At 37.6% G+C, this 12,918-nt stretch overlaps 1 protein-coding gene across 2 annotated transcripts in view; it reads right to left on the reverse strand.

Moving 5' to 3' along the window:
* The window catches only part of fgf14 (fibroblast growth factor 14), a gene marked incomplete at its 5' end in the record, with an annotated part of 154,067 nt that overhangs the window by 37,528 nt on the left and 103,621 nt on the right, over window positions 1-12,918 (reverse strand). For both annotated transcript variants that reach the window (XM_079821203.1, XM_079821204.1), the window contains 2 exons: window positions 7,270-7,373; window positions 12,250-12,360. In XM_079821203.1, the coding sequence (XP_079677329.1) occupies window positions 7,270-7,373; window positions 12,250-12,360 (215 nt within the window). The remainder of the gene's footprint in view (window positions 1-7,269; window positions 7,374-12,249; window positions 12,361-12,918) is intronic.

Genomic DNA, 12,918 nt, shown 5'->3' on the forward strand with positions numbered 1-12,918 from the left:
TAAAGCATTTTAGCATATTGCATTTAATAAGGCCTTTCATCATAAAATATTATGCTCTGTGATTTTGGTTGCTTGTTCAAACAAAACAAACAAACAAAAAAAATGTGTAGGAAGATTTAGACGTGAGGGTGAGAATAATAAACACTTGAGAATATAATCAGACTGAGCCATCTTTCATCAGTGAGAAATGTCATGGGATGAACTCGTTCATATCATATTTATCATATCTTATACAGTGCATCCGGAAAGTATAAAAATAAAATAAAAAAATCACATGTACATAAGTATTCACAGCATTTGCCATGACAAAATTGAGCTCAGGTGCATTCTGTTTCCACTGATCATACTTGAGATGTTTCTACAACTTGATTGGAGTCCACTTGTGGTAAATGCAGTTGATTGGACATGGTTTGGAAAGGCACACGTGTCTATATAAGGTCCCACAGTTAACAGTGCATGTCAGAGCACAAACCAAGCCATGAAGTTCAAGGAATTGTCTGTAGACCTCAGAGACAGTATTGTTTTTCTGCCGCATTGAAGGTCCCAACGAGCACAGGGGCCTCCATCATCCGTAAATGAACCACCAGGACTTGTCCTAGAGCTAGCCACCAGGGCAAACTGAGCAATCAGGGGAAAAGGGCCTTAGTCAGGGAGGTGACCAAGAACCCGATGGTCACTCTGACAGAGCTCCAGTGTTTCTCTGTGGAGAGAGGAGAACCTTCCAGAAGAACAACCATCTCTGCAGCACTCCACCAATCAGGCACCGCTCATCACCTGGCCAATACTATCATGGCTGTGGGGATGTTTTTCAGCGGCAGGAACTGGAAGACTAGTCAGGATGGAGGGAAAGATGAATGCAGCAATGTACAGAGACATCCTTGAAAAAAACCTGGGGCGAAGGTTCATATTCCAACAGGACAACGACCCTAAGCACACAGCCAAGATAACAGAGGAGTGGCTATGGGACAACTCTGTGAATGTCCTTGTGTGGCCCAGCCAGAGCCAAGACTTGGTAGGATAGTGCCCAGAACCTGATTGAACATCTCTGGAGAGATCTGAAAATGGCTGTGCACTGACACTCCCCATCCAAGGTCCTGCAAAGAAGAATGGGAGAAACAGCCCAAAAGGGTGTGCCAAGCTTGTAGCACCATACTCAAAAAGACTTGAGGCTGGAATAGGTGCCAAAGGTGCTTCAACAAAGTATTGAGCAAAGGCTGTGAATATTTATGTACATGTGATTTGTTTTCTTGCCCATTGGAGAAACATGCCCCCTATTACATGAATAAATATATCTAAAAAGGTGAAGGAAGTTATTTTATTTGTTTTAACAGAGCTGATAATCTTCCAAACATCAGTGACCGTCAGCGGGAGGGCAGGGATAGGATGGTGCTTATCTCTGACTGGACAGGTTATGTGAGACCTCTGCTTAGATATGAGATTACTGCTCAAAAATATGCTGTAAGAAGACAAGTTCTTATCTTTAACCAACATATATGTCTACCTTACAAGAAATCCCGGCAACCAGCAAACTCATTGCAGGACATATGGAAAGATTGGAATGGTTTTATTAGGGCTGGAATGACAACATAATCGATTATGTTGATTACGTAATGTGTAATGTGTTGATTTGTCATGCTATTTATGTTCTCCAAAGATGGCAGCTCCGGGCATGCTGAAAATCAGCCATTATTAAAAAAATATTGAGCCTGATCTAAAGTGTGGACATTTTTTAAACACAGGCTGAATAAAATGGTGCTCTGAATACTCTGTTAAACCGAAATGGCAAACCACAGCAGCACAACTTCTACGCAGGAGCATCTGAAAAGAAAGAAAAAATCCCGCGGCTCTCTTACCTCAAAACAGCAAGATGGCAGCGTAAGTATTTGGACTATTACAGTGAAATTTTACATAGCTCTAGAATACGGTTGTCAGTCTCATATTGTGTGCTTTATACGGCTGCGTTTGTACAGCATTCTGCTTTTTACGAGCTGCCGTGAATGTGAGGCACTCAAACGCACTCTCTGCAACCGGTTACAAAGCATTTATCGCTGTTGTTGTTGATTTAAAATATCTAATGGATGACTCTAGCCTCGATTGGACTCATTTGTTTAATTATGCGCTGTCAATCGTAGTACAACTTCACAGTTGTATGGACCCCGCCATGTTTGACACTGCTGCTATGGTTAGTTAGAATGCGTTTGTGAATTCAGCTGTTTGATCATACAGCTGAATGAACATATTCAAGAAGCTACTTTAATCTCCTGAATGAACAAAACATTTCAGGATTTGCAGTTGCTGCTGTAAATCCCAAAAAGGGACTGTGAATGCAGCCATAGTAAACACCTTTCCTAATTAGGCCTATATTGCATAAACATTATCTTTTGTGATAAATAATATCATTAGGTAAAAAAAGTATACATAGATTAGTTAAGTTAGTATTTATTGGTAAATTATTGGTTATTTTGTATCTGTAAATTAACCAAAAGATTAATCAACTATTCAGAAAAAGACAATATTAATCCAAAAAAACAATATTAATCCAAGGGGGGTCAATAGATTAATCGACTGAAAAAATCATAATTTGTTCCAGTTTTTATAACGCCCATTGTACACCACCAACACCGAATGAGATTACAAGTACTGTAGAAAAACATCAAGTGAGCGGAAATATTGTCATTTTGTCAGAGGATGACAGATGTAATTACTTCAATCTATAGAGCTAAAAGCTCCATCACTTAGAAATATGTCAAAAAGATCCATAATAAGATTTATACATTACTGCAATATGTTGTGGCTACATCATTCAGTAAGTGTTCAGAAAATAAATCAAATACTTAACAAATCAAATTGGCTCCATAGAGCTTTGTAAGCAACTTCTGGTAGCAATAGTTCAAACTACACAAGCACCAAATGGATTTGTAAGTCTACAAGGGCCAGTCTACTGATGTGAAGAGTCAATCTAACACTCATGAAAGGTAGCTCTTACAAGTGTGGCAGGGCGATAAAGCTATGGGCCTGTCTCTCTTCAATCCATAGAGAAGAACAAACAGCTTTGACGAGAGCCAGAGAGCCACAAAAAGCCAAATCACTTGGCCATATAACATCATACAGTGACTAAAATGAACAAATAGGCGATTATTTTTTTTTATGTTCTTTGTCATTTGTTTTAATAGTTAGATACAAATTTCTCATTCACTCAAGCACACAAGTATGTTTGCTTTTCAGAGCAATGCTCTGTTTTGTATTTATATAACTGCATAACTGTCACACCTGCAGCCACCAAGAAAAGAGGCTTGATTATTATTCAAAAGGATGAATCAGACTATGAACATCAGCAGCAGAGAGGAAAGTAGAGTTTGAGCCCTTTGAATAAAAGAGAGGGATTGAAAAATGGAAGATTATTGAAGTCTTTCTTTTCTCCCAGGCATGAGTCCATTGTGCCGAGACTCCAGGACGTTTCGATACTATCGGGTCACTTGTACTCCCGCGCTGTACAAAAAAAAGGCCTGACAGACAAAAGACCAGGATGCAGTGCTAGAGCTTCTTAATGGAATTCTGCTCTATTCAACTGGACTATTGTATTCTTTCAGCCTGACTCTAAGAGAGAATGGAGAACAACTAATCAAAGTGGGCTGTCAGTGTGCCTTCATTTGTGTTTGACTGATGAAGGCAAATGAGTAACGATTGATCGTACAATATAAAAAGTCATTAAACTGTAATACAATAAAATGTTGGAATGACAGAAACGGACACAAAATTGTTTCAAAACTCATTTTAGCTAGAGCAGTTTTAATGGTATGTGGTTTTCATAAGAATAGTAATAAATCTCATTCTGGTCTATTTCCCTGCTATTTCTATGCCAAAATGCTACATATACAATTCATTTGTATTAACTGAATTTAGCAAAAACTCTAAAGTCTATGAAGTATGAAGCTCTTTAAAAATCATGTTTGTTGTAGTGCTAGAATTAAATATATTTTTTCAATTAAAGAAATTAATAAGAAATGGCCCCTAATGGATGGGGGGCCAGGTAATAACTGCACATTCTCATAGAAAAGAGGAATAATGACAAATTAATGTACAAACCTCAGAGAGCAGACAGAGAAAAGGAGGGGAGCTTTCTCTGCCATTACCTGAGTCATTCACACAGGAACAGAGAGAGGAGAAAAGAAGCAGGGATAGAAAGCTGAGAGAGTGTGTGGGCGCATCCATAGAGTTGATTAGTATGCCCATTAGGAACGAGAAAGATTGTCATTGTGTAAGAAATATCTACAGTGAAATATGCTGGGTCAGCTGTGGCTGAATATTGGAAGTTTAAGCTTGTTACCTGGGAAAAACAGCTTCTGCATATCAACATGTCTAGTCCATATAACCATTATTCTAAAACTAATGTCTAGCACTAAAAATACCAGTATAATTGAAAACATGTATGGGACGTATGTACAGATGCACTTTAGACACTCTTAAAAATATGTCAACAATAAAAAATCTAAATCAAAGCAAATGTAATTCAGATTAAAGAGAGCGCACATGCATGCACACTTCTCAAGCAAAAAAAAAAAAAAAAAAACTTCACTAAAACTTTCAAATTATGAAACAATTGATGAGTGCAATTTTTTTAGACCATCTGGTCTTGTAAAAACAGCAAAGACGTTAGTTCAGAGAAAAGGTCTAGAATCATTCATTCGCAGATCTCACTTGGTTTGACATGCAATTAAATCTTTTCATTTAAGTGTGGCTTAAGTGTCCAAAACTGTCTAAATACTTTTCGGGGAATGTCTAGCATCTGCCTTTTTCTGTGTGCAAAATTATCAGTATGTTCTGACTCATTACATTCAAATTTATATTTATTAGTTCAGCAGACACTTTTACCTAGCCTGACAAGCCAGACACACATCAAGATGTTGGGTCTGGGAACACACCATTGGCAGGGCTAATCCGCGCTGCGGGATAAACGGCTGTCTTTCAAATTCCCTCTGCACACAATAGGATAGTGCTACAACCAACCAGAGCAACGAAGAAGGTGAAAACTTTCGCCGTATCTGGGGCCGGATTCACAAAACATTCTTAAGAATGAAATTATTCTTAACTGCCAATTTCTTCTTATTTTCTAACTTCAGAAAAAAATATAAGAATATTTTGTATTCCCAAAAACTTTTCTTAAGAATGTTCTTATCTTTTTTCTTATGATTGTTCTTAAGATAAAATTTAAGAAGTATTCAAATTCACGAAAAAAAATTCTTTAAAATCATCGTAAATAACTTCTTAAAGTTAGGATAACCTCCAACCTATCTTAAATACCAATTCTACTGATAATGTGTCACAAATTGTAGTTTTAAGACTTTTTCAGGTGAGAATGTACTTATTTAAAGATGAAATCTGTGGTTTATTTATAAAGAGAGCGCCTATTTTACCATTTTATCTGCCGTTTTCGGAGTTGTGAAATCCAGGCAATCACCAGGTGAGAGTAACCCCGGCGAGAGTAGCTTACCTCGGCTAGTCCTTCTGCCGTCTGCCGCGGCCTCTGACGTCTGATATGATTCGTCTTGTGTCAATCTAACGGCCGATCTTTGGTACCCGAGCAGCGTTCTTGATAAACGGCTAGGCTCTTATAAAATAACGATTTTACAGACACGGCACATTAAAAACACGACATTGAGGATTTACTCCAGTCAAGCCAGTCACGACGAAAATAGTCTTCACACTTATTATGATATCTACGGTAATCTGCACGAAGCGCAAAACGACGAGCTTTGAGGTGTTTTTCATTCAGAGAGTCTTCAGTAATAGCTACCTTTCAATAAAATAACACCATTTAACACCTTTTATTTTCTTCTTAAGTAAAAAAATAAGATGTTCTTAAGAAAATATTTGAGAACTTAAGAATTTTTCAAGAATTGCACTTAGGAACATTCTTACGAACGTCTTAGAATTTATCTTAAGAATTTTCTTAACTTCTTTTTAAGAAGATTTTCGTGAATCCGGCCCCTGGTCTGCAAAACTCTGAACACATCTTCCTTTCTTAAAAATGACTTCAGTGCCGTTCTTTGTTCTTTTGTCAAAGAGCTTAACTCCAAGTCTTCCAGTCGCGGCCACAGCTGATTCGAAAGACCGCTGTTTACCAGCTTCTTTGCTTACAAGTAGCATGCGGAACCGCCACAACTCTGCCTTCATTATGTTAAGCCCGCCCACTGACTCTATACACGATGTGATTGGCCTGACCAGAGTTTGGTTTTTCCAGCTCGCAAGCCAATGGAGAGTTGCTAGACGACCCTGGCTGCAAATTGCATTTGCTGCCGCTAGGGTGCGTCTAGATTTCTAGGCTAACTTTTACCCGCAATAACTTACAAATACAACAACCTTACTGATTGTCATGGTTGCCAGTAACTAATGACCATCTGGTCAAGGTGGATACATTGCACTGTAGACTAAGTGGAATGTTTGATGTAAACATTAGGACTTTAATGTAGTGTTTCAGCAACAGATCTTGTTGATAAAACTACTAATGCTTATGTGGGTGTGCATAAATGTGGTGTGCATTTAAAACTGAAACCATAATAGAGACATGCTCTATTGTGTATTATAGCTCCATAATGATTTCTGCCATGTAAAAGACATTTATATGTAACTTCCTGGACAGATATTGCCCCACTTCTGTTTGTTAGTGCAACATCAGTTTTTACAGAATGAAATAATAGATCACAAGAAAAAAATTTTTTGCAGTAGTCACAATGACTCATCTTTAACATGCATTGAAAATATTTTTTCAGATGAATTTGAGCTCTAGGGGTATAAAGGAGTAATGAATAGGGAATCAGCTTTGAGCCAGAGCTGATGTGTCATTGTAAATGAGATGGCCATGCTGACATCTGAGAGAGGGCCAATGACTGATACTGAGAGGGAGGGTGGGCAATTTTGTGTGTGCAGATGCAGACTTTTTATGTGTCCAAGATCACAGAAGACATGACATTTCATTGTTAAACTATGGTAAATTTAAAATACAACCAAAAGGAAGCTTCTTTGAGACATAAATCAATCTAATTACAACAGAATATTTTACCCAATGTTTTGTGTGTGCTATTAAAGATTAGCATATATAGTTTAGCAATATGCTAACAAAAAACTTCAGTTGTGTCAGTTGTGTATCACTTCTCCCATGTACAATCAATGTTGTTTCGGCTAGGATACTGAATAAAAGGTTCTGGTACAGAGCAACAGAATCTTAAACAAATGGCCATCTCTAAGTCTTCACAAACACTGTGTACTTACTGATGTGTACAGATGGCCTTCTCCATTCATGGCGATGTACAAGCCCGTCTTCACAGACTGAATAGCAACGACCCGAAGGCCCACAGGAATGAGGTTGAACAACGCTGTAAAACAATACAGGGGTTAACACACATGAATTTTCCATGAACTCAAATTTCTAAAGTAAGAAGTGTGGAACGTACTGTCAAATTCGAAAATACATTTTCAGTAAAGTGCTTTTGAATGTTGTTACGCAGTTCTAAGAGTGATTATGATGTAGAACAAACCCCTAACCCCAATAATAGCAAACATCACTAAAATGGAGTTAGAATGATAAACATCGGGCTGTCAATCTGAACCCATAAACTGAACACGAGCTGCACTCCATAGCATGCATAAACAGCGATAGTGTGATGCATAAAAACTGATACACAGAAATTGAATGGAGGCCTCATATTATGTAAAATAATTGTTTTTATGCCCAGTGGGCAGCAACAGAAGCCTGGCGCAGCAAGCTGCAGCATAGAAGGGTAGAGATTGGAGGCAGTAGTAGTGTGTGGCAGATTTAATGGATCTTTTGTTGTTGGAGCAGTTCTTCGGTCTTGTTAGGTAACGGCCACTGTTTGTACTGGAGGGAAGTAACTGCCTAGCTGTTGACACTAAGTGCATCCAAAGGGGTGATTTAAACCTAAAGTGTAATGAACTCACTTCAACTCACTGGTAATTGGCAGAGCTCCCAGGGTGCTAGAATGAAAATTATTTCAGAAAAGCCCTGGTCTGGTAGACTCTGGTGTAGCAAAATATGAGTGGGACAGTTACATCAAAGTGAGTTTCTGGAAGTGCTCCACTGGCACATTGGAACGGATTCTTACAAGGGCACCAAAATTGCATCCTTGTCTTCCAAAGCAAGCATGATATTGAAATCCTTTGTGCCATTTCATTATTTTCCTTCTCCTCTGTTTCTCTCTCCTTCCATCTCAATCTATACATGGGTTTGCAGCTTATAGAATGTATATAAATAAGCCATAATAATAAAAAATGAAAATTCACCAAAAATGAAAAAATCATACAAACAAAAATCCATGGAGAATTTATTATTTTATAAATGAATTCAAATTTTTAGACCAAATGTTTAAAAGTCAATGCAAAGTTGGCAAAAACGTTAGTTCAGAGAAAAGGTATAGAATTATTTGATGGCAGATCACACTTTGTTCGGGATTTTGTTATCTAATGCAATTAAATGTATTCATTTTTTGCAATTACATTATATCCAAGTGTGGCTTAAAGGGTTAGTTCACCCAAAAATGAAAATTATGTCATTAATTACTCTCCCTCATGTCGTTCGACACCCGTAAGACCTCCGTTCATCTTCGGAACACAAATGAAGATATTTTTGTTGAAAGCTAATGGCTGAGAAAGGCCTCAGATAAGCCTCCATTGGCATTCAGTACATTCACACTCCCAAGACCCATAAAAGGCACTAAAAACGTCGTAACAAAGTCCATCTCACCACAGTGGCTCTACAATAATTTTACGATGCAACACAATAGTTTTTGTGTGCAAACAAAATAACACCTTTATCCAACTTGTTCTTGTCTTCCGTGTATGCCTCCACGACGCATGCGCAAGAATATTACGCAGATCCGGCGTTCGGACACATTACCCAGAACAAGCAGAGGAAGATGCTGTATCTAAGCTGTTGAATTCTACATTGATCGTGCTGTAGGTCTCGGCGTAGTGCTCAAAATGGGGCTAAAGTGTGCATTTCATGGATTCCCGAACGCCGGCGCTACGTCATATTCTCGCGCATGCGTCGTGGAGGCCTACACGGAAGACAAGAAGAGGTTGAATAAAGTCGTTATTTTGATTTTTTTTTGCGCACAAAAACTATTGTCGTCGCTTCGTAAAATTATTGTAGAGCCACTGTGGTGAGATGGACTTTGTAACGAGGTTTAAGTGCCTTTTATGGGTCATGTGAGTGTAAATGTACTGAATGCCAATGGAGGCCTATTTGAGGCCTTTCTCAGCCATCAGCTTTCAACAAAAATATCTTCATTTGTGTTCCGAAGATGAACGGAGGTCTTACAGGTGTCGAACGACATGAGGGTGAGTAATTAATGACATAATTTTCATTTTTGGGTGAACTAACCCTTTAAGTGTCCAAAACTATCTAAATATTTTTGGGAGTATAATTTTCTAGCTATATTTGGGATTGAAACTTGTATAATTTATATAAATAACCCATATACATTTTTTTTTTAATTTTACCTAAAATGAAAACGTTTTCTGGCTTGTAAGCACTTCTGTTTCCTTTAGGAAAGGAAAATCTAGTTACGGTTGTCAGGACTCAAATTTTGGCGCGAGATCGGGGATATCGCACATAATTTTACTCATTCCCGCAGGTTTCACGCTTATAAATTCCCATAAATATTTATTAAAGTGGCTTGTTGGTTGAATGGGCAAATTAATCCACACAGATTATCAGATCAAATCAGTCATTTGAAAACTTTCTGTAAGTTAACATAATTTCACAAACAGCGAGAGTGATTCAGCGCTACCACGTCTTCTCTCTCTCTTTCAAAATGCGCACATGGCTTCACATCACCACATTGTCTGTACAAGCAAGCTAAACTCTGTGATTCAAGACTTTTGCTCACGTTTCGGGACAGTTGCATCATTACTAAAGTTTATCATATGCACATCTTGTCAATTTAATCATTAGAACGATTTTAAATCATTCATTAGTACTTGCGTGTTCTCCGAAAGACGGTTTTCTGTGCGCTCATACCCAGAGTGCACACATACACAAAGCCGCCTCTCAAACAGCTTGCGAGTACCAAACTAAGCTTTTTAAAATAAAATGCATGTATATCAGTTAGGGCTGCAATGACGTGTCGACGCCATCGATGACGTCGACTACGAAAATACGTCGACATGCGTGAAATGCGTCGACGTCACATTATTTACGTTCTAGAATAGAACAGATCTAGAATAATGGCGGCTTCTGCTCCCGGGCATAGTGAAAATCATTTATCATATAAAGCCAGACCACGACATTCAAAAGTGTGGGAGTACTTTAAACAGAAGCCGAATAAAATGTGCTTTGTTCGCTCTGTAACGCCTGCACGCGGTGGCAGAGCAGAAGCTGTATGCGTGGAGAGCGGGAGCCGCGCGCGCCCTTTGGGCTTTCACATTGCCAGTGTTCATCTCGCGCAGCTTAACCGTGGCGTGTGTATTGCAAATACAGACGAATATTGTCCATTCAGTCACATTTTCCGGTTTTCCGGTGTACGACATTTTCCGGTGTACGTCTCGTGCTTTTATTTATTATGGGCAGCATATATCTGCTTCAAATGCGACCGGGTTCCCCTCTGTCCCAAATACATCTGCATAATAACATGCTGTATTATAGGTAGTTTACATGATTAAAGTTAAGATATGCCTCTAGTTTTAATTATTTAAATGTGTCTCTGAAGTTTGGGCAAAAACTTCTGGCAGCTTTAGTCGTTGTTTACGCACATGTATATCTTCAAAATAGACGACTAGTTATACATTAAAACTATGCTGAAAGCTCCTTTATGTGAACCTTTTGCAGATAAATACAAGTGCATTTTCGTTTACTATTGACACAAATTAATAAGTAAATCATACTCAACTATTATAGTAAACAACTTTTCCTAATTAGGCCTACTCTGTATACATTTTATGATGAATATTATCATTAGTTATACATAATGTTTAAAATGCTTCTTGTGTTCATATATTTCATTATAAAATGGCTTAAGTACACTACCCTTCCTGAAATACAATTGATATTGTTATCATTCATTGATTTCATGTTAAAATAATATACAAATTCACTACCCTCTTTGAAATACAATAATCAGTAAAAAAGAATCATCAGATGAATCTGGAAAAATAATTGTTGGATTAGTCGACTAATCGGAAAAATAATCGCTAGATTAGTCGACAGAAAAAATTATCGTTAGTCGCAGCTCTAATATCAATATATTGGATCTGTGCATTAGCTCTTTAAGTGATAATTCATCTGTATTTAATTTATACAATGATCCATTCGAAATTTCTGTAGTACTCCTGTACCCCCTGTACCAATACTGTTAGACCTACCTGAAAACCTTAAAGCACTCTTTATTTCATTTGTACTTTTATTTTATTGTAAAATAAATTGATTCTGCTAGTAATTTGTTTATTTGTTCTTGTTTACGTGTCTTTATTGTAAATCCAACTGAAGGTTGAAATCACGCTTCCGCTTCCTCACGTGCTGTGTGTAAACTCATGTGCAACAAAATTACCCCATTGTAAAAACACAAATAGATAGAGTGAGCCAACATTTAGGTGAGATAAATGTAATTTTAAAAATATTTTTTAAATCTTTTATCCCCCCCGCCCCCCCATTTTTTTAAAATGAAATGCAGGCCCTGGTTGTTGTTTGATTACCTTAGTAAAACTTTGATTACTTTTAAAAATTAACAATCAATGTGTTTTTATATTGTTATAAGCCACTTCTATAGTTCTTGTCTGAATTTGTGTAGGTGTGTTTCTTATGTTGCAAATGTCAAGTATCATCTCTCTGAGTTTGTGACTGACAGTGAGCCCTCTGTGTGTCACTCTGTTGGTACAGCTGCATATTAAAATCAAATTAAGCAGCTGGCCTGAAGCATTTGAAAAGCAGGCCCAGTACAAGCTAATAATACACCACTGCCTCCTGAGTTATCACCTCACATACACACACACATCTCCCCAAGGACCAGCCTACTGCCATATCAGCAACACTGATAACTACAGAAAATGAATCAGTTACAGGGATTTTAAAAGTGTGTGCAGTAAAAGTAATGATATGCAATTTGTTCACACTTTACCTTTTAAGTGTAGCAATTTTTCCCCATCAGAAATATCAAGCAGGAGTCATTCCTTTTTGAAACATGTTCATGTTTTGATTATTTAGTATGTGGGTTGATTATGAAATTAGAGGGAACTCACAAGAATTACTACTGTCATCCTTGGTCCCATCAAGAGATCCATCTGGGTTCATCTGCAAGTAGTATCCCTGCCTGCAATATAACCTGGTCACTATACCCTTGAGCTGGGGATCTGTGGAGAAAGACAGAAAACAATAGTTCTTGAACTAAAGAGTCTACAGACTTGAATGTAAAAGTAAGTTAATGCAATCAACCAATACATAACAATGTAAATAAATAGACCACCCGAAAATGAAAATTGTGTCATCATCTACTCTCCCCGATTTAATGTCATTTCAACTCTGTATGCATTTTTTTTTTTTTTTTTTTTTTTTTTTTTACTGTGGAACACAAAATAAAGATTTTATGAAGAACACTGGGAGCCAAATAACACTAAAAACTGACATTTAAACTGACAAAAATATTTTTTGTTCCACAGAAGAAAGAAAGTGAAAGTTTTCGAACAACATGAGGGTGAGTAAATGATGGAGAAAAGAAATTGGGGGTGAGCTATCCCTTTAAGCATGTTATGCAGAAAGGGTAGCTAAATGTTTTTCAAGAAAATCTATCTTTGAAGAACTGAGGCATTTTGTGCTATGCAGCAACTTTAATATGAAGTAGACTCAGTAGCGCCCTCTTTAGCTGAACCTGATAAAAATGTATCTTAACCTCCTAGTACCATACAGCAAGG

The sequence above is a fragment of the Gobio gobio genome (assembly GCF_949357685.1).
Source record: "Gobio gobio genome assembly, chromosome: 7".
Lineage (NCBI taxonomy): Eukaryota > Metazoa > Chordata > Actinopteri > Cypriniformes > Gobionidae > Gobio > Gobio gobio.